This window comes from Podarcis liolepis (genome assembly GCF_965112155.1).
Source record: "Podarcis liolepis genome assembly, chromosome: 1".
NCBI classification, from domain to species: domain Eukaryota; kingdom Metazoa; phylum Chordata; class Lepidosauria; order Squamata; family Lacertidae; genus Podarcis; species Podarcis liolepis.
The window spans coordinates 21,674,591-21,694,228 of record NC_139554.1 but is presented as its reverse complement, the minus strand read 5'-3'; the positions used below and the strand labels follow the sequence as shown (position 1 = coordinate 21,694,228).

General features: G+C 44.0%; 1 protein-coding gene and 1 long non-coding RNA gene across 2 annotated transcripts in view; one reads left to right on the top strand and one right to left on the bottom strand.

Annotated features, from left to right (window-relative positions):
• LOC310707149 overlaps nucleotides 1-19,252 on the bottom strand; it is a 31,165-nt gene extending 11,913 nt beyond the window's left edge. Inside the window, exon 1 of the long non-coding RNA XR_014526360.1 lies at nucleotides 18,672-19,252. This is a non-coding gene — a long non-coding RNA (uncharacterized lncRNA). The remainder of the gene's footprint in view (nucleotides 1-18,671) is intronic.
• Nucleotides 1,502-16,040, top strand: LOC310706523 (cytochrome P450 2C19-like). Its single transcript, XM_083502650.1, has 9 exons — nucleotides 1,502-1,727; nucleotides 5,094-5,256; nucleotides 6,957-7,106; nucleotides 10,351-10,511; nucleotides 11,832-12,008; nucleotides 12,367-12,508; nucleotides 13,691-13,878; nucleotides 15,300-15,441; nucleotides 15,779-16,040. The coding sequence occupies exons 1-9, from the start codon at nucleotides 1,545-1,547 to the stop codon at nucleotides 15,958-15,960; spliced, it is 1,488 nt and encodes a 495-aa protein (XP_083358776.1). The 5' UTR covers nucleotides 1,502-1,544; the 3' UTR covers nucleotides 15,961-16,040.
• Nucleotides 19,253-19,638: the final 386 nt, after the last annotated feature.

Sequence of the window (19,638 nt, the reverse complement as noted above, 5' to 3'; positions counted from 1 at the left end):
AAACTGACGCAGTAAACTCTCACACCATTTTGCCCAGGGTTCATAATTCTGCCCATCCAACTTAGGACACGGAGCAGTTTCAGAAGCTTGGAAAAATTCCATTCCAGCTTTTGGCATTAGCCGTGAGTCTTATGCCTTCAAAGACCCCTTATCTTGGCAGCCCATTAATCACGAACTCTTTGGCTCGGCTCCCAGGCCGATTAATCTGCCTTGCCGGAGATCAAAGACGAGGTAAAACAGAAAAGCCAAAAACCTCCCTTTTTTTCTTTCGCTTTTCCCACCATACCTCTTTAACGCAGTCTGTTGCAGCTTTACTCTCCTGTAGGTGCCGTGAATCTGGGCCCATAACCTTGTTGTTGGGAAACTGCCAGGGAGATAGTGTCCATCATGAGCCCCCAAGCCGGAGTTCTGGACGATCCATCGGCCTCCCGTAGACAGGCAGATCCAGCAGTTAGCGACACGAAGCCTCTGGAAATTCCTAGCCACATTCCAGGGCTGGGTGTACACTGTTTATCAGCAGAAACACAGCCAAAAGCTTGCACCGCAGAAGAGCATAATTTACAGACTTTATTAGCGTTTAACAGAACAAAAGAAAACGTGACCGTTCTGTGTCAGCATCTTCGGCCAACTGAGAAAACGAAAGGAAAAAACAGCAAGCATAAACATCCTGTGAATAGGACATGCGCAGACTCTGTTGCTTACAAAAGCCTGCTCCCTTTTAAGGTGGAACGGAAATATCCTAACATGTTGGGGGAAAGCAAATAAACTTCCTTCTCCTGAACCTCTAGGTAATGCACGTACTACTTTAAGCCACACAAGAGCAATGTTTGTGTAGCAAGCAAGCCAGCATTTGCTCGTAGTCTTTTTCTAAGTTAACTCCACCTGTAAAAGCTGAACCTTTTGTTGTTCTCTCCTAATAAGATGCCTACTATTGCTCTCTCTTTTTGTCTCTACTCATCCTGTAAATAGTTCTTGCCAAGATAATTCTGTTCCTGCATGAATAAAGCTGTAGAAATCCAGAAACTGTGTGTAAATGTCTCAGTCTAATTCACCCAAACTGCAAGGTCTCCTAACAGGGATGTATTTGTGCTAAGGCTGAGCTCCATTATGGACCTGCCTTCAAGTTTATTTCAAATTTATTTAACATTTGTGGGCATCAGAGGTGCAAGAAACCTCCAACAAAGCACTCAGAGTATACAAGAAACTCTCCTGCAGGAACCTGGTCCTGAAAGCACCTTAGAAGCAGAACCATTTGCCTCAAGGCTACATTACAGTGTTTGGCAGGAAAAAACCTGAAACCCTGGTTGTCTTACATTGCAGACTTCTGCTTAATGATTGAAAAGAATACAGACTGAAGTTCAGAGAAGTTCATTTCTTGATTCTGCAATCTTATCTACTTAATGGCTAATCTCATTTACCGTACTCAGAGAAACCTAGAATTCCTATTGGTGAAAGTCCGTGTATATGTGGCCTCCTCAGAGTATATAAAATTGGAAAGCAAATCAATTCATCTAGAGTCATTTCAGTCACTGTTAGCTGGTGCCATGGAGCCTCTAGGGACAGTGACCATTTTGATGATCATATGTATCTCTTGCCTTGTTTTCCTTGCAGTCAGGAGCAGAACGCCAGAGAATGCAAAGCAGCTGCCACCTGGCCCACCTCCACTGCCCATCGTAGGGAACGCTCTGCAGCTGAAGACCAACAACCTGCCCCAGGTTCTCCAGGAGGTAAGCCAAAGATGAGCACCTTCCTCAACAGCTGTCTGTTGATGACCGTTACCTGTTTGCAAGCCTCTTTCCATGTGACTCTTTTGGAAGGGGACAATCCATTCTCAGTTTGTTTATTTAGATTTGGTACCATCTGTGTGCAGGGCACATTTGCAGAGTATAAGGCAACAGACTCTGCACTTTGACAGAGGAGAGGCAAAAGAGGGAGGGGTGGCATCCAGACCATAAGAAAAGAATAGCAGAATCGCTGTGATTTCAGTGGCACGGACTTGCGCTTGGCTACATCGGCAGGGATGGGAAGCAGGGACTTGTCGCAAAGGCTCCACAGAAAAGAGGTGGACTTTGAGCAGGTCCCACAACTCCACAAAGGGGGTTGTTTAATTGTCATTTTATTATTTTATCCTTAAAATAAAAGCCATAAAGCCCCCTTCTGAGTAAAGAATTTTAAAAAGCAATAGTGCAGTTTTCATACTATATTAGAGACAGGGGGCGAGGGCGGGTCCAATTCTCCCTCCACAGATGGATGGTTTGGGCATTTTTGCCCTTGAACATTTTTAGCCTCTGCTGGATAGTGTGGAGTTCATAGTCTTCTTGTATTTTGAAAAGCTGCTCCTTTATTTTCCCCAGAATGTGCTTGGTTGGAAGGTACTTTAAGAATTCCCTTAGAAACATGAGTATGAGGGGGACATAACAGAGCAGTATAATCATATTCATGGTATAGAGTGGGGGTCGGCAACCTGCGGCTCCAGAGCCGCATGCGGCTCTTTAAAGCCTTTGCTGCGGCTCCGGGGCGGTGGCGAGGGGAGGAGGCAAGGGGCGGAGGCGAGGGGCGGAGGTGACCAGCCTGCCGCCCGGCGGGCGGAGCGCCCTAAAGCAGAGCGCCCCCCTCGCCAGGCAGACATCTGCAGCGTGGGAAGCCTTGCCGGACTTCCCGGCAAGGCTCCCCATGCTGGGGATAGCAGCCTGCCGCCCGGTGGGCGGGGCGCCCTAAAGCAGAGCGCCCCCCTCGCCAGGCAGACATCCGCAGCATGGGAAGCCTTGCCGGACTTCCCGGCAAGGCTCCCCATGCTGCAGATAGCAGCCTGCCGCCCGGTGGGCGGGGCGCCCTAAAGCAGAGCGCCCCCCTCGCCAGGCAGACATCCACAGCGTGGGGAGCCTTGCCGGAGGTCCCGGCAAGGCTCCCCACGCTGCGGATAGCAGCCTGCTGCCCGGTGGGTGGGGCGCCCTAAATCAGAGCGCCCCCCTCGCCAGGCAGACATCCGCAGCGTGGGGAGCCTTGCCGGACTTCCCGGCAAGGCTCCCCACGCTGCGGATAGCAGCCTGCCGCCCCGCAGGCATCGGCCAGCCCCACAAGCTCGGGGGACAGCAGGGAGGCGCAGCGCCTCCATCCCGCTGTTCCTCGACCTGGTTCGGTTTCCCCGACCTGCTTTTGGGGGGGAAATAAAGGAATTTTTTTCCCCTTTATTTCCCCCCCAAAAAACTAGGTGCGTCCTATGGGACGGAGCATCCTATGGGGCGAAAAATACGGTATTTTTATAATGACGAATGCCTCATTATTAATTATTATTTACATCAGGCACTGATTATGATTTATGGTACACTGGGGCCCTGATTAATTTTCTATGGCATTTTGGGGCATTGATTATTGGGCATAGCAAGTCGCGGTCACGTGGAATTTGTGCTTTGTGACCGTTTGAAGTGGGGTTTTTTTCTTGGGAGGCTGGGCGGCACGAAGAGAGGGATTATTTTTATAATGACGAGGATGACATTGGGCCCTCATTATTAATTATTATTTACATCAGGCACTGATTATGATTTATGGTTCACTGGGGCCCTGGGGCCCTGGTTAATTTTCTTTGGCATTTTATGGCATTGATTATGCAGTCGCGGTCGCGTGGAATTCCACGTGGAGTTAGTTGCCTGAAGCCCCTTTTTAGTTGCTTGAAGCCCCTTTTTAAACTTAAGCAGGTGAAAGTTTGGTGAATTGCTGCCAAGGAGTGTGGTGGAGTCTCCTTCTTTGGAGGTCTTTAAGCAGAGGCTTGACAACCATATGTCAGGAGTGCTCTGATGGTGTTTCCTGCTTGGCAGGGGGTTGGACTCGATGGCCCTTGTGGTCTCTTCCACATATGTATGTGAGCAGGTCTTCTCCAACATGAACTATATTAAAAACAAGCACCGATCACGCCTCACAGATGACAGCTTGCAAGCCTGTGTGAAAATGAAGGTGACGTCTTACAGCCCTGATGTGCAGACACTGAGCACTGAGGTTCAGGAGCAAAAGTCCCATTAACCTGGTTACCTGGTTGTAAATTAAATATTTTAATTAGCTATTAATTTGTCCTTTTTTCTTGAGATTGACAGCTGACTGCACGATCCTGTATATATAGCATTAAGGCCAGAAACAATATATGTAGTGTTATATTTGTTTTAAATGTTGCAATGTTTTTGCGGCTCCCAGTTGTTGTTGTTTTTTCGGAAACGGGTCCAAGTGGCTCTTTTTGTCTTAAAGGTTGCAGACCCCTGGTATAGAGAAAGCAGACAGGAAAACACTTTTACCCCCCTCTCATAATGCCATACCGTCCAACATTTCTCCAATGAAAATAGGGACATCCCATTCCATAATGATAATTTTACTATAGCCCACACACCTTACTGGGTTGCCCCATCCACTCTGGACAGCTTCCAACATTTATAAAAACATAATGAAAACATTAAAAATTAAACAAAAAAAACACTTCCCTAATCAGGATTGCCTTCAGAGGGGGTCGGATAACTCTATACCCTCCAACATTTCTCCAGTAAAAATAAGGACATCCTAAGGAAAAGGGGGGACATTCTGTGATCAGACTGGGATGGCTTCTCTAAATCAGGGATGTCCCTGGATAATAGGGACACATGAAGGGTCTGTAAACCTAAAACTTGGAGTCTTCAATTAAAACTGAATGTTGGAAGATTTACAACGCACGCAAGATAGTAGTTCTTCATACAGTGCATATTGTAACTGTGGAATTCACTGTGGAATTTTGTTAAGACAAAATTCATTGAAGATAAAGCTACCCATAGCTGCTAGCGATGATGCTGAACCTCCACCAGTTCCAGGGACCTGCAGGAGGGGAGCGTGCTATTGCACTCAGGTCTTGTTTTTGAGCTTCCCAGAAGAACTGTGCTGGCCACTGTGATAACAGTCATGGACTAGTTGGCCTTCGGCCTGATCTAGCTGCAGAACTCTTCTGTATGTTATTAAGAGTCATGTGGTTCAGATGCCCATAGTGAGTCTGGGGGCAGCGGGGCTCTCCATCAGCTATATGACTCTCTCCTAATCCACAAACCCACCTAGATGTGTGTCCTTCTCTATCTTTTTTCCAGTTTGGTGAGAAGTATGGCTCTGTGTTCACAATGTATTTTGGAACAGAACGGGTTGTGGTGCTGCATGGCTATGATGCAGTGAAAGAAGCCCTGATCGACCGTGGAGATGAATTTGCTGCCAGGGGACGCCTGCCATTAGCTGATGATGCCAGCAAGGGATTAGGTATTTTATGCTGGTTGACCAGTGGAGGGGGGGGGGGGACACAGGAAAATCCCTCTATTCATGAAAATAAAGTAAAAAAGGTTGCAAAGACAAAGCATTGCGTCTTGAGATAAACTTTCCTAATTAATGTACCCACTGGATTGTAGAAATAGATAATTAGCAGCCTTTTAATGGCATATAATAATAATAATAATAATAATAATAATAATAATAATAATAATAATAATAATAATAATAATTTATTATTTATACCCCGCCCATCTGGCTAGGCCTCCCCAGCCACTCTGGGCGGCTTCCATAAAAACCAAAAATACAATAAAATATCACACGTTAAAAACTTCCCTGAACAGGGCTGCCTTAAGATGTCTCCTGAATGTCAGGTAGTTGTTTATCGCCTTGACATCTGCTGGAAGGGTGTTCCACAGGGCGGGCGCCACTACCGAGAAGGCCCTCTGCCTGGTTCCCTGTAGCTTTGCTTCTCGCAATGAGGGAACCGCCAGAAGGCCCTCGGCGCTGGACCTCAGCGTCCGGGCAGAATGATGGGGGTGGAGACGCTCCTTCAGGTATACTGGACCGAGGCCGTTTAGGGCTTTAAAGGTCAGCACCAACACTTTGAATTGTGCTCGGAAACGTATTGGGAGCCAATGCAGGTCTTTCAAGACCGGTGTTATATGGTCTCGGCGGCCGCTCCCAGTCACCAGTCTAGCTGCCGCATGACTATATATTGGGCATTGCCATTTAAGAGAGAAATGAGCCATCTCATAAAAGTACTTAAGCAATATCTAGGGCAGTAGCGGAGAAAGGTGGGTGTGGTGGGTGCTGGCCGCCCTGGGTGCAATCCCTGAGGGGAGTGATATCGCCACATGTGGCGCCCCCCTGGGATGTGCGTTGCCGCTGGCACCCGCCGGAAGGTCCCCTCCGCCGCGCGCCGCCTTACACCCAAGGGTGCTTACCCCTACCCACACAGGCCGCTCCAGGTGCCGAAGCAGCTAGCTCTGCCTCTGGTTTAGAACAAGCACCAAAAATTAAAGCAGTATTGAATGAGTCTCTAGCCTTTAAAAATAATGGTCTGGGGTAATTCTGGTGTGGGCAGTAAGTGTGAGAGTTATGTGAGCAGAATTCTCTGACCTGGATTTTGTGAATCAAGAAGCTCTCCACACCAAGAAAGAGTTTCAAAGTTACTGCAAACTATCTATGAATTTGTTACCAAGAAAATAAATAAATACAAATCAACACATTGCACTTAAACAACTAGCAATGTAGTCCAGTTTTCTTTAAGTTCTTTCTGGTTAATATAGTCCAAGAACTATTGCTTCTTAGTTATACTGGCAGCTTCAGAGAGAGACCCAGGCTCCAAGAGATGAATTACCAGTTAACATAAATATCAAAACATTGAAACCTCTTTTTAAGTTTTAGCTTCAAAAATGGACATTCTGCAAATGCAAACCTCCACTATGTTTCATACACAACACACACAAACATAGCATTTTATGCACATTAAACACATATATTTTACAGTAAGGGCATGTATCAGAAGACTGGCCAGCTACTGATTATGGACTAAGGAGGCACCAAAGTACCAAGTCTCCAGGTGGTCTGGAGCCAAGAATAAGAGCCTCCTGCTCTTCCAACCTGCTTCTTCTGCTCTCTCTTTCAGTCCATCCATCTCCTTTATACCCATTTCCTCTTCTGCTTTCCAGGAATTATATTCAGCAATGGGGAGGCGTGGAAGCAGCTCCGACATTTTGCCCTTACCACCCTGCGCAACTTTGGCATGGGAAAGAAAAGTATTGAGGAGAGGATAAAGGAGGAAGCACAGTTCCTGCTAGAAAAGTTCCGGGACACACAGGGTGGGTAGCCACTGCCCTTCATTGACATAGGCTTATCAAGCAGACCCGCTTAAACATCACAACAGATTCTGGGGTACATTACAACAGATTATTAACCACCACCTGGTCCTAGGTCACTGAGGGCTTCATACACACCAGTAATGCACTGAACTTACCTTGTCAATGTACTGGCAAACAATGCATAGCTTTCAGCAGGGGTGTAATATGCTGACACAGACCAGTTCCATCTAAAGCCCGGCTGCTGATTCTCTATCTGTTAGGATATTTCTGTTCCACCTTAAAAGGGAGCAGGATGTTTATGTTAGCTATTGCTTTCGTTTCTCTCTCTCTATCGGAGACACTGAAGCAGGCAGGCAGTCATGTCTTTCTTTGTTCTGATCAACGCTGAATAAAGCTTGTAAATAATGCTCTCCTGCGTGCAACTTTCGCTGTGCATTATCTGCTGATAAGAGTGTGCATGAGCTATGGAATGTGGCAAGATAATTACTAGAAACTCATGTCGCTAATCGATGATACTGCGTGCCTACGGGAGATCGATGGATCGTCCGGCACACGGCTTGGGGCCATGATGGACTTTATCTCCCTGGCAGTATCCCAACACTATCAACTGCAAGAGTGCTCCGCAGATATTGTTGAATTCCAGCTGCGTTCTTCTTCTTCTTTTTTTTTGCAAATATTTTTTATTACATTTTCTATAAAAACTTCCATCTTTCCATTTTCCACATCACGTATTTTAGTTTGTTGAACCTCCCTCCACTCCTCTGACAGTCATCCATAATAATCCTCCTATTTACACATTTCTTAATATATAGTATCACCTTTAAGTAATTTCTTTATATCCTTATTTACATTTTTGCGATGTTCCTCACTTTTCACAAAGCCTCTTTAAAACACACTAGCATTGTATTCTCCTCACATATAGTTTTCAAATACTCTCTAAATTTTTCCCAATCCTCCAAAAACTTATGGTCTCTTTGAAGTCTAATTTTCCCCGTTAGTTTGTCTAATTCCGCATAATCAATTAGTTTATTTCTCCATTCGTCCAGAGTCGGTACTTGTTCTTGTTTCCACCTTTGAGCTATCAGCGTCCTCGCGGCAGTTATTGCATATTGGAAAAGTTTGAAATCCTTCCTTTTAATTTCCCTTCTGGTTATCCCTAGTAGAAAGGTCTCTGGTTTCTTAACAAAGCTATATTGTAGCATTTTCCTTACTTCATCATATATTTTTCCCCAGAAACCCTTCACTTTCTCGCATTCCCTCCACATATGCATAAACGTACCCTCTTTCTCTCTACACCTCCAGCATTTATTACAGATCTTGTACATTTTGGCCAATTTAACTGGTGTTAAGTACCATCTATATACCATCTTCATGGCATTTTCTTTTAGTGTTATGCATGCTGTGAATTTCAGATTTTGATTCCATATCTTTTGCCACTCTTCCAGCTCTATACTGTACCCTAGATCTCTGGCCCAGTGGATCATTACCTCTTTCACCTCCTCATCCATCGTATGCCATTCTAGTAGGATTTTATACATTTTTGATATGATTTTACTATCATTATTAACAATTTCTGTTTGAAACTTCGAATCCTTTTCCTCATACCCTTTTTCTTTCACCTCCTTTTTAAACATATTACTTATCTGCCAATAGTGCAACCAGTCCCGTACATGTTCTTTCACTTGTTCATATGGTTTAACTGTCCATTTGTCCCCTTCTTTGAATACCAGGTCTCCATATGTGGCCCAGTTACTTCTCATATTGAGTTGCTTAATTCCCATCATCTCTAAAGGGGATAGTCATTGTGGTACTCCCCTTTCTAATATATTTTTATATCTGATCCATACTTCGATTAGCGATTTCCGGAATATATGATTTCCAAAGGATTGATGACCTTTTTTACCCTCCTGCCATAAATAAGCGTGCCACCCGAACCTATTGTCGAATCCCTCTAAGTCCAATAATTTCGTGTTTTTGAGCTTTATCCAATCTCTTACCCAGCAAAGACATGATGCCTCGTAATACAACTTCAAGTCTGGCAGGGCAAATCCTCCTCTCTCTTTTGCATCCGTTAGCAGTTTATATTTAATTCTCGGTTTTTTGCCCTGCCAGATATATCTTGAAATCGATCTCTGCCACTCCTTAAAGATTTTAGCTCCTCTTAATATTGGGATCGTCTGAAATAAAAATAGTAATTTGGGTAGCACGTTCATCTTGATCATTGCTATTCTACCCCAAAAGGATAGTTTTAACCTTCCCCATCCTTCCAGGTCCTTCTTAATTCCTTTCCATATCATAACATAATTATTCTGGTACAGATCAATATTTTTTGGTGTAATCCAAATTCCGAGATATTTAACCTTTTTAACAACTTCAATTCCCATTTGTTGTTGGAACTCTTCAATCATTGATTGCTCCATATTTTTAGTTAGAATTTTAGTTTTTTTCCTATTTAATGTGAAGCCTGCCACTTCCCCAAATTTACCAATTTCCTCTAACACTTCCTTTACGCTGGTCATCGGGTCTTCCACCGTAATGATCAAATCATCAGCGAAAGCTTTGGTTTTGTATTCATTTTGGCCTACCTTCACCCCTTTTATCCTTTCATTTTTCCTAATTGAATTCAGAAGGATTTCTAGGACCAATATGAACAGCAGGGGTGAGAGCGGGCAACCCTGTCTAGTCCCTTTTGATATTTCAATTTCTTCTGTTATCACATTGTTCACTATCAGCTTCGCTCTTTGTTCGGTGTATATGGCCTTTATTCCGTTGTAAAAATCATCCCCGATCTCCATATTTTCCAATTTTTTCAGCATGAAATCCCATGATATGTTGTCGAATGCCTTTTCGGCATCTACAAACATTAATATTGCTCGTCTCTCAATCCTTACTGACAGATATTCCAGTATGGACAGTGGTCCAGAAGTTAGAGTCTAGCAGCATCTGAAGTGCTTTAGATTCCCTAGTTTTAGTCTAGACTTCACCAAGGCCTGCACCACTGTGGTCACTCTTTCCTATCTAAGGATATATTGGCTGAAGCTGGAAGAAAGCACCTTGGAAAGTCCTTGGAAGAAACCACTCATAGCCACTGAAGATGCCCATGCCTCCAGAATTGTTATGAGAAAGGCAGCTCCCTGTCTGACCACTGAGGCCAGGAGCCAGGAAATGGCAGCTCAGAAATTCCAGACTAGATTATTGCCTAAAACCTGTAATGGGTATAATTATTTTTTTCTTGTTCTTCCAGAGAAGCCCTTGGATCCAACCTTCTCACTCAGTTGTGCCATCTCCAATGTCATTTGTGCAATTATCTTTGGGAAACGATACGATTATAATGACAAGAAGTTGCTATCCATTCTAAGCATAATAAGTGAAAACTTTCGGGTTTTTAGCTCTCCTTGGGGACAGGTAGGTGCCATCTGGTTAAATGCATTCTTTTCCACAAAGTCTAAAGTTTACTTGCATGTGGAATATTTATTTTATGTAGATACTGCCTCTGGCTGTAGCCATTTTCCTGCTGTTTAAATGTCTTTCTTCCAGGCTTCTCATAGCCCATACTGCCTCTGCCTCTTAATATTTCTGTTAATGTCCTAGTTGCAGGTTTGGCATGGGTAACTGGTTAGCCACTGTGACAGCACGATGGGCCACTGGCCTGATTCAATAGGCTCTTCTTATGTTCTTAATGTGGAGATCCAGTCAAGGCACACAATGCACCTGGGTCTAGTAACCAAGGTTTGACTTAACAGCAGCCCAGTGGAGCAGGAAGTAAAGCTTAACTAGTAAAACCCACAGGCTCAAGTTTATAACTGGAACTAATCACTTGGGGTGTATATACACTGCCATTGCCTCTGCATCCAGTGTGCTTCCACTACTGGTTTGAGAAGGTGTGAATACATGACGTTAGCCGCAATCCATATCTATCCTGCCTTGCTACATTTTAAGCCAGCGATGTGTACACAGCCTGGTTTCAACAGGAGGAGCAGATGGGACTAAATTTAGAGATATGTATGTAACCCCATAGTTCAGCTTTACACCATTTGGCTTATTTATATAGGGTCCCAGAGTCAATTCCTAGTAGCATCCCTAGTTAGGAATGGGACTCCTGAATGATACCCAGCAGAGCAGCTCCATAGGCGGTACTGACCTTGAGAGAACAATGGTCTCATTCAGTATATACCTTTTAACATGTGGAGTTTTTTGGGGGGGTAATTGGGTTGTTGATCTTATTTTAATTATGCATTTTGTGGTTTTATATTTTGATTTTAGTCTGTGAACCGCCCTGAGACCTGTGGGTATAAATTCAATAAATGATAATAATAATAAAATAATAATATAAGACAGCTTCCTACCCAGCTGTTGCGGTTTTGGCAGCGGGGGTGGGGGGAATGTTGCATGATTTTTCAGATTTTTCTAAAGGTACACATAGGTGAAATTAAAAAAAAAAATCTGCATATGACCTCTACAAACATTAGGTAGAGGGTAGGAAAGCACTAATTGAGGGGAAGGGAAGATAATACAATGCAGTACAATCAATGAAGCACCACCCAGTAATGCAGATGGGGAACATCTACATAGATTTGGGAGGCATTGGTAGTGAAAATGCTGTTGTGTGGACCACAGAGTTGAAATGCACACAAGGCAACAGTAGCCAACTTATACTGAAGCCTGAGTGTGGACAAACCCTGACTGAGGTTGGTGCCAAAGGGTCTCTTGTGGTGTTTCTTCTAGCTCTACAACGTATTCCCTTTTTTGATGAAATGGATCCCTGGACCCCACCACAAAGTGCTGAAAAACATCTTGGCAATCAGAGAGTTTGTTTTGGAGGAGGTTGAAGAACACAAGCCCACTCTGGACCCCAACTCACCTCGGGATTTTATCGACTGCTTCCTTATGAAAATGGATCAGGTAATCATGAAAACTCACAGAACTCTCCAAGTGGGTTCTCCTGCCACTCCTGAAGCTTCCCAACCAGCAGACATCCATCCAGCTTCTTGTGGGGAATGCCAAGGAAAGAGATTCCTGCCCACACCCCATTGGAGTAGATTCATTTCCCATTGCTGACTTGTTCCTACAGTAAGTAGGAAGTTCTTTCTAATGATTAGCCCTCTGGGCAAGGAATGTCCAGAGGAATGAGCTATAAAAAGACTTGAGATATGATGTGTCTTGGGAAGGGAGCTGGTCCCAGTGGCGCTGCTAAATTCTTGTTATGCTGTACTCAGAACAATTGAGTTGACTCCACTGACTGTGTTGTGTGTTTCTGCAGGAAAAAGGTAATAGTGCATCCCATTTCACCATTGAAAGCCTGGCCATAAGCACAGTTGACTTGTTTGGGGCTGGAACAGAGACCACCAGCACCACACTGCGATACGGGTTCATGATCCTCCTCAAATACCCAGAGATACAAGGTAAAACAGATGCATTATTAGTAACTTATTATTCTAGTTCTTTCCCAGATTTATGTGTCACAGGTCCAAGAGGTGGTTTTTCTGCCACTTTCCCCAGGAAAACCCACTGTTCATCGCTGAATGTTAATCATCGCTGACTGACATCAGCAGTAGACAGAAGGCTTTCTTGGAGACAACAGTGGGGGTGGGGGTGGACAAAATGCTCAGATCCATGCCTAGTAACCACAGACCCGTGCCTAGAAATCCCAGCAAAAACAGAAGTGTGTATGAGCTCTTATCGCTGACCATATTGCAAAACCGAGGAATTATATGCAAACAGTAACAACTTGAATTTGGCTCAGTAGTGTACTGGCAGCCAGTGCAGATCCTTTAGATCAAGCATGTCCAAAGTCCATTTTGGGGACCTAATCAGGCCTGCTGGTCGGTTTAATCCGGCCCCAGCAGCAGGATATTTCCTAGGGGTAAAATACTAAAAAAAAGGTCACCAACTTTGGTTTACTTCATTTTTTTTAAAAAAATAGATATTTATTGAGAATTTTCCATTAAGAAAAAACCAAAAGAAAAAACAAAAGAAAAAGAAAACATATACAGTTTATGATCCTTATTTTCCGTAACATATTTCCCTGACTTCCCCACACCTCCCCTTCTTGTATTCCAATTCAAATTGTTAATTCAGCAAGTTCGGAGGGAATCCGCCATTAGCCGATGGCGCTAACCCGGAAGTACAACTTTGGTTTACTTCATCCTTTCTGGCCCGCTTTGAAAAAAGTTTGGACACCACTGCTTTAGACAAAGGCACAACCACAAGGGCTGGGGGCCAAAGGGCCCTCAGGTAGTATCAGAATCACTGCTGGACAGTGCCTCCAATAGGAATCTCTCTAAGCTGGACCATCACTTGCTCCTATAACATCCCTAAAGCTTTTGTCCCGCTGGGCTCCTTTTGGATAGAAATTAAATTAATATATAAATAATTGCAGTTATACTATGTTTCCCTGTTTACAGATGGATTGCTGAAGGTAAGCTACAATAAATTGCCTGTGGTGACGAGTTAGTAGAAAGTTGGCACCAGAAAACAATTGAAAGCTCCAAAGTGTGCAGAGCCTTGCATCCATTCCCACTGAGTTTCAGTTTCTTCTGTAATGTTTCCTGCACTGGCGTTAAACCTCATTCTTCCCATCACAGAGAAAGTGCATGAAGAAATTGACCGAGTTATTGGCCGATCACGAAGTCCTTGCATGGCAGATCGTGGGGAAATGCCTTACACAGATGCTGTCATCCATGAGATCCAGAGGTTCATCTCTATTGCCCCACTGAGCGGCCCTCATGCAGTACTCAAAGATACACCGTTCAGACAATATGTCATTCCAAAGGTCAGCTCTTTTCAAGGCTCTAAGTATTAATAGTAGGCTGCTAGCAATGATGGCTATATTCTACCTCCATGGCGAGAGGCAGCATGCTTCTGAATACCAGTGGGTGGAAACCACAGGAATTGAGAGTGCTGTCTTGTTTAGATTATGTTGATGGGCTTCCCATGGGCATTTGGTTGGACACCATGAAAACAGGATGCTGGACCAGATGGGGCCACTGGACTGATCCAGCAGAGCTTTTCTTCTCTTCTTATGTACAAGCAAGGGAAGTAGTTTAGCCCAACTCCTAAAGCGTAGCTGGGCATCTTGAATCCTGGACTTCGTTTTAAACACCCTATTGCCTTCTGAAGCTGCTACATTCTTCTTCTGTATCAACAAAGTACCTTCCTTCCTGTTAGTGCCTCCCCACACCATTCCTTTGGGTGTCATGGCCACCCAGCCCATTTCTTTGCACTCTCTGCAGGGCACTACCATAAATCCTAGTCTGATGTCTGTGCTACATGACAGCAAAGAATTTCCAAACCCCAAAGAATTTGACCCACAACAGCAAAAATCTATCATCTGCCCGATAATAAATGTTGGAAATGTAAAGAAACTGAAGGTACATTCTTTCACCTTTGGTGGACGTGCCCAAAGATTAAGGCTTTCTGGGAGACGATATATAATGAATTGAAACAGGTATTTAAATATACATTCTTGAAGAAACCAGAGGGCTTTCTTCTAGGCATAGTTGGCCAATTGGTGCCAAAGAAGGACAGAACTTTTTTATGTATGCCACAACAGCAGCAAGAATACTCATTGCAAAGTATTGGAAGACACATGATCTACCCACCCTGGAAGAATGGCAGGTGAAGGTGATGGACTACGTGGAACTGGCGGAAATGACTGGCAGAATCTGAGGGAGAAGAGTCGGTGGAAGAAGATTGGAAGAAATTTAAAGACTATCTACAGAAATATTGTAAAATTAATGAATGTTAGAATGATGTTGGATAGAAATTAAGTGGTTTTCAGCTGTAATATTATAAGGGAATATGAAAAATGGATTATTAATAGGTAAAAATTTAACGTTACAATAGCTTAAGATTAAAGACTAGGATAAACAAAGAGGGTAAGGATTTGCTGAACCAACAAACTGAACTGGAATACAAAAAAGGGAGGCGTGAGGAGGTCCGGGAAATAAGCTAATGAAAAATAAGTAATGGAAAGAATGAGTTGTTTTTAACCATTTTTATTTTGTATTTTCTTACTTTTTTATTTTTATTTTGTAATATTTTGAAAATCTTAATAAGTATCTTATAAAAAAACAACAACAAAGTACCTTCCTTCCTGTTAGTGCCTTCCCACACCATTCCTTTGTGAGAGTCAATTTTATGCTTTCGTTGGGTGTCATGGCCATCCAGCCCATTTCTTTGCACTCTCTGCAGGGCACTACCATATATCCAAGTCTGATATCTGTGCTACATGACAGCAAAGAATTTCCAAACCCCAAAGAATTTGACCCAGGACATTTCTTGCACAAAGATGGCACCTTCAGGAAGAGCAACTACTTCATGCCTTTCTCAGCAGGTAAGAGCTCTGCTTCCTCAGTAGGCTGCAGTCTTAGCCAGCTCAGGTCTTTCCCATCTCCCGAATCGGCTGGTGTCAGGGCAATGAGGGGGAACCTTCTTCCTCCTGCAGCCTAAACTGGAAGGGCTCCCAGATTGTGAGAGAGGGGCAGAGGCTTCTGGGTCCATCAGAACTCCTTGTACCTTTCCTGTGGCCAGCTGAAACAAAAGAAATGGTGGAGTGACTCTCCCAGGAGCTGTTCTGGAGCAGCACCTTTGCTCCTTTGGCAAGATTGTTATTTTTTCCGTAACAGCCAAAGTGGCTGTTATGCATCTTACACTTTGGGTTTCCTTTGCAGGGAAGCGGATATGTGTAGGGGAAGGTCTGGCCCGTATGGAGATCTTCTTGTTCTTCATCACCATATTGCAGAACTTCACTCTGAAGTCCATCATTGACCCCAAGGACATCGATCTCACACCGGTGTTGAGCGGCATAAGCAACTTCCCTCGGCCCTATCAGCTCTGCATTGTCCCTCGCTGAAAAGCCTGCCTCAGGAGGGCTGCACATGTGGAAAAGTTGCAGCCTGGCAAATCTTTGTTCAAAAAATCCATAACACAATATCTCCTCATGTGTGGAGTCTTATCTTTTTACCTGACTAGTTGTGGAACTGTTACTTTGGGGATCTTGCTAGAGACTATTGTAAAATTTTTTTATCTCTTTATTGATTATAAAAATTGCATGTCTATACAGACATTATGTCCTATCTCTTAACAGGTAAAAAAAGAAAATTATATAAAATAGAAAATTTATAAAGAAATAAAAAATAAAAAATGAAGTAACAAAGATAAGAAACAAAGAAATCAAAAATAGAAGAAGACAAAGTTATTTACATAGTAAAAGTACTCATCGGCACGATCCTTCCCATCCTTCTCATTATACTGTTTGATATAACATTCTTTTTTACACAGTTTTACATTATATAATATCATTTCTTTCTGTTTTGTATATATTCCTTTGATTTTTTTTCTTTACAAATATCACTCAATTTCTGCTAATATGGAGTTATTTGTACAATAAGGTTTTACATAATTCTTAAATATTATCCGTTCTCTAGTTGTTTTTTGTTTCGATATTCCTCTAACTGATCCCGTCAGTTTTGCTAATTGTAGATATTCTAACATGAGCATCTGCCAATCTGTAATCTCTGGGAGCATTTCATTTTTCCAATTCCTTGCTATAAGGGTCCTAGCTGCTGTTATACCATACATAAACAATGATCTTATATCTTTTTTAATTTCTGATGGTAATATACCAAGTAGGAAAATCTCTGGGGTATGTTTTTTTTAAAAGTAATTTTAAATAGTTTCTTAAACTCATTATAAATATCATTCCAGTATCTGCCAATGGCTATACAGGTCCACCACATATGAGAGTATGATCCCTCCTCTTTTTTACATCTTCAACAGGTTGATGTTTTTCCTTTATACATTTTAGCAAGTTTTTTGCGTGGACAGGCGGAGTCCCCAGATCCTGCACGGTCCCCCTGTCATGTGAATAACGACTCAAGACAACGTGCTATGGGATTAAATTGGCCACAACTTTATTAAATTTCAAATGTGGGTAGACCTTGGCTCAGGCATTGGGCGTTCTCCCTCCCCGGTCCCCAGCCGGGGACCTAGGGAGCATCAGGGTTATCCAGTGTGTGTGTGGGGGATGGGCCGGCTCTGGAGAACATATGTTCAAGCAGAGATGGCCGCCCCCGTAACGCCGCCGCCGCAGGAGGGAGCAATGACGACCTTTCGGTGTACGGCCAAAGCCTCCCTTCACAAAACCCCTTTAACGGGGAACCCTGGTATCGCCGCCGCAAGAGGAAGATGGACAAAAGGATTCCGCCCAAGGCCTGATACCGCCAAAGTTGTGACGTTTTGCTACGGGAAAGGCGAAACCTGCCAATGCAGGGAAATTCCTTTCCGGCCCTTTAACAGCGACCTTAACGTAGCAGCACCCGCATACCTGTGAAGAAAAGTTAACCTGCAAAACCTGTGAAGAAAAGTTAACCTGCAAAATAAGACCTTAACTGAGGGTGGGTAGGGTGGGAGAAGCTCTGGAGCCAAGTGAGGATTCCTAGGTAAGATCCTCCCTCTATTGTGTGGGCAGGTAATCCCTCCCCTACCTGGCCTGGTCTCCTTGGCAACGCTTCCCCCAGGTGGGATTGGACAACTGACTGAGGTAGGTGGAGACCTCCAGGTATCCCACCTGAGGGAAGGCAAAGCCAAGCCTATGCTGTTGGAGCCGCTCCAGATCTAGGGGCTGCACGCGTCCACGCAAAGGGCGCCCCCCGTTTTAAGTGGGGAGCGGTCATTGCGGGTAAGATGCCATCTATATACCATTTTATGGTATATTCCCTGAGATTATAGCATGCTGTGAATTCAATGTCTGCCGTCCATAATCTCACCCATTGTTCCATAAGTATATTATGCCCGAAGTCCTGTGCCCATTTAACCATGACCGTTCTTCTTTTGTTTCCCATTCCAGAAGATAATCATACACTCGTGAAATAATTTTCTTTTTGTTAAGTATTGATTCTCTTTCAAATCTAGATGTTTCCTTTGCAATTTCTTGTTTTGAATCTATAGCTAGTCTTTGGTGTAGCTGGAAATATTGTAGCCAGTCTGTTAGCGAGTTTTTAATTTCCTCATATTGCTTCAATGTTGGCTTATCCTTTTCTACTTCTAAGACTGATGTTGGCCATTCCGCTTTCATATTTCTTTTTTAAACTGCCATGGCTTCTGTGGGTGACGAGAACAGGGGTATCTTGGGCTCCAATATTTTGTATAACGATTTCCACGTTGAAGACATTATTGCAATGGACAAATAGCAGGATTTAGAAATTAGTCACACACAAAAAACCCATTCTTATCTTTCTTGCCTCTTCATGTGCATATGTGTGCTGCGGAGTAGCTAGCCGCTTGAGTGCCTGGTGCAGGTGTGTGTCCTGCAGCTGGGGGCGTGTCAAGCCACCCATGGGGGCAGGGCGAGCCTCTCCAACACTTGGAGCCTCTTCGCTGCCTCCCCCTCAGCTGTAGGGTGTCTGAGGGAGAGGCAGTAGGCAGACGAAAGCTGCTGTTTCAGGCAGCGCGGACCCTGCAGGCGCCTAAGCCACCACCTCTCTCCTAAAAAGTTTCGTGAGCACAATTTTTTAAAAACTCATTTTGTCACATACCCCCTCAGTGATGACATCTGAGGGAAACTGCACGCCTGCACCCCCTTCCTCCGCCACTGTTTGAGAGTGATGGGTAAAATCTGCCATGATGGAAGCTTTTTAGCCACTGAGAAGAAGTCTTGTTACTCTTTGTGCTAAACGAAGCCAATCAGAGTGGAAGGAGTTGAGTCAGCCACTGAGGAACTGGTGACCCTCAACGGTGGTTGGACTCTTGCGCCCATCACCCCTGATATTGGCTGGGGCAGATGGGGGCTGGTGTCCAGAAATTCCTGAAAGCTGCAGGTTCCCCATTCTTGCCATGAGGGCTCAGTTGGGACAACTCCCATAATCCCATTTCATTGGCTAGGTGGCTGGAGACGATGGGAGCTGCAGTCCAGCAGCAAGATCTCCAACCCTTACTTGGTGGGTTGAAGTGCTGCAGGACGTAGAAGCTGGGTGGGTTGAGACCCCTGTCTGAGATGAACTTTTGATTCCCTCGCATGTCCTACCCGAGATACAGCAAAGTTGTTTAACTGAGTGACAACATAAGCTTTTTTGGTAACCCTTCTATAGATCTGTACACTGAGATTGGCAGATGTGTCAATGCTAAAAATAAAGCACAGGCAGACAAATGTACAGTGGTGCCCCGCAAGACGAAATTAATTCGTTCCGCAATTTTTGCCGTCTAGCGAATTTTTCTTCTTGCGAAGCACGGTTTAAACGGTTTAACAAAGTCGCAAGACGTTTTCGTCTTGCGAAGCAAGCCCATAGGGGAATTCGTCTTGCGAGGCAAATCGCGAATGAAAAAACCTTTCGTCTAGCGAGTTTTTTGTATTGCGAGGCATTCGTCTTGCGGGGCACCACTGTATTTGGAAAAATATTCCTATAAACTCAGTTTGGAGTCTCCCGGTGCTAGAACAAACGGTCTAAAAATAACTTTCACTTTTTGCCTGAGCTAAGAAGGAAAGTCTTTGGAGGGTGCTGCAGAAATCAATAGCTTTTGAAATCTTTGCCCC

What these genes read in the sequence shown, in the direction of transcription:
- LOC310706523 (XM_083502650.1), top strand. Translation starts at nt 1,545, where the DNA reads ATGGAGCCTCTAGGGACAGTGACCATTTTGATGATCATATGTATCTCT. An exon ending in TGATGCCAGCAAGGGATTAG is followed by an intron (nt 5,257 to 6,956) that starts GTATTTTATGCT and finishes TCTGCTTTCCAG; the next exon opens with GAATTATATTCAGCAATGGG. An exon ending in CTTCATGCCTTTCTCAGCAG is followed by an intron (nt 15,442 to 15,778) that starts GTAAGAGCTCTG and finishes TTTCCTTTGCAG; the next exon opens with GGAAGCGGATATGTGTAGGG.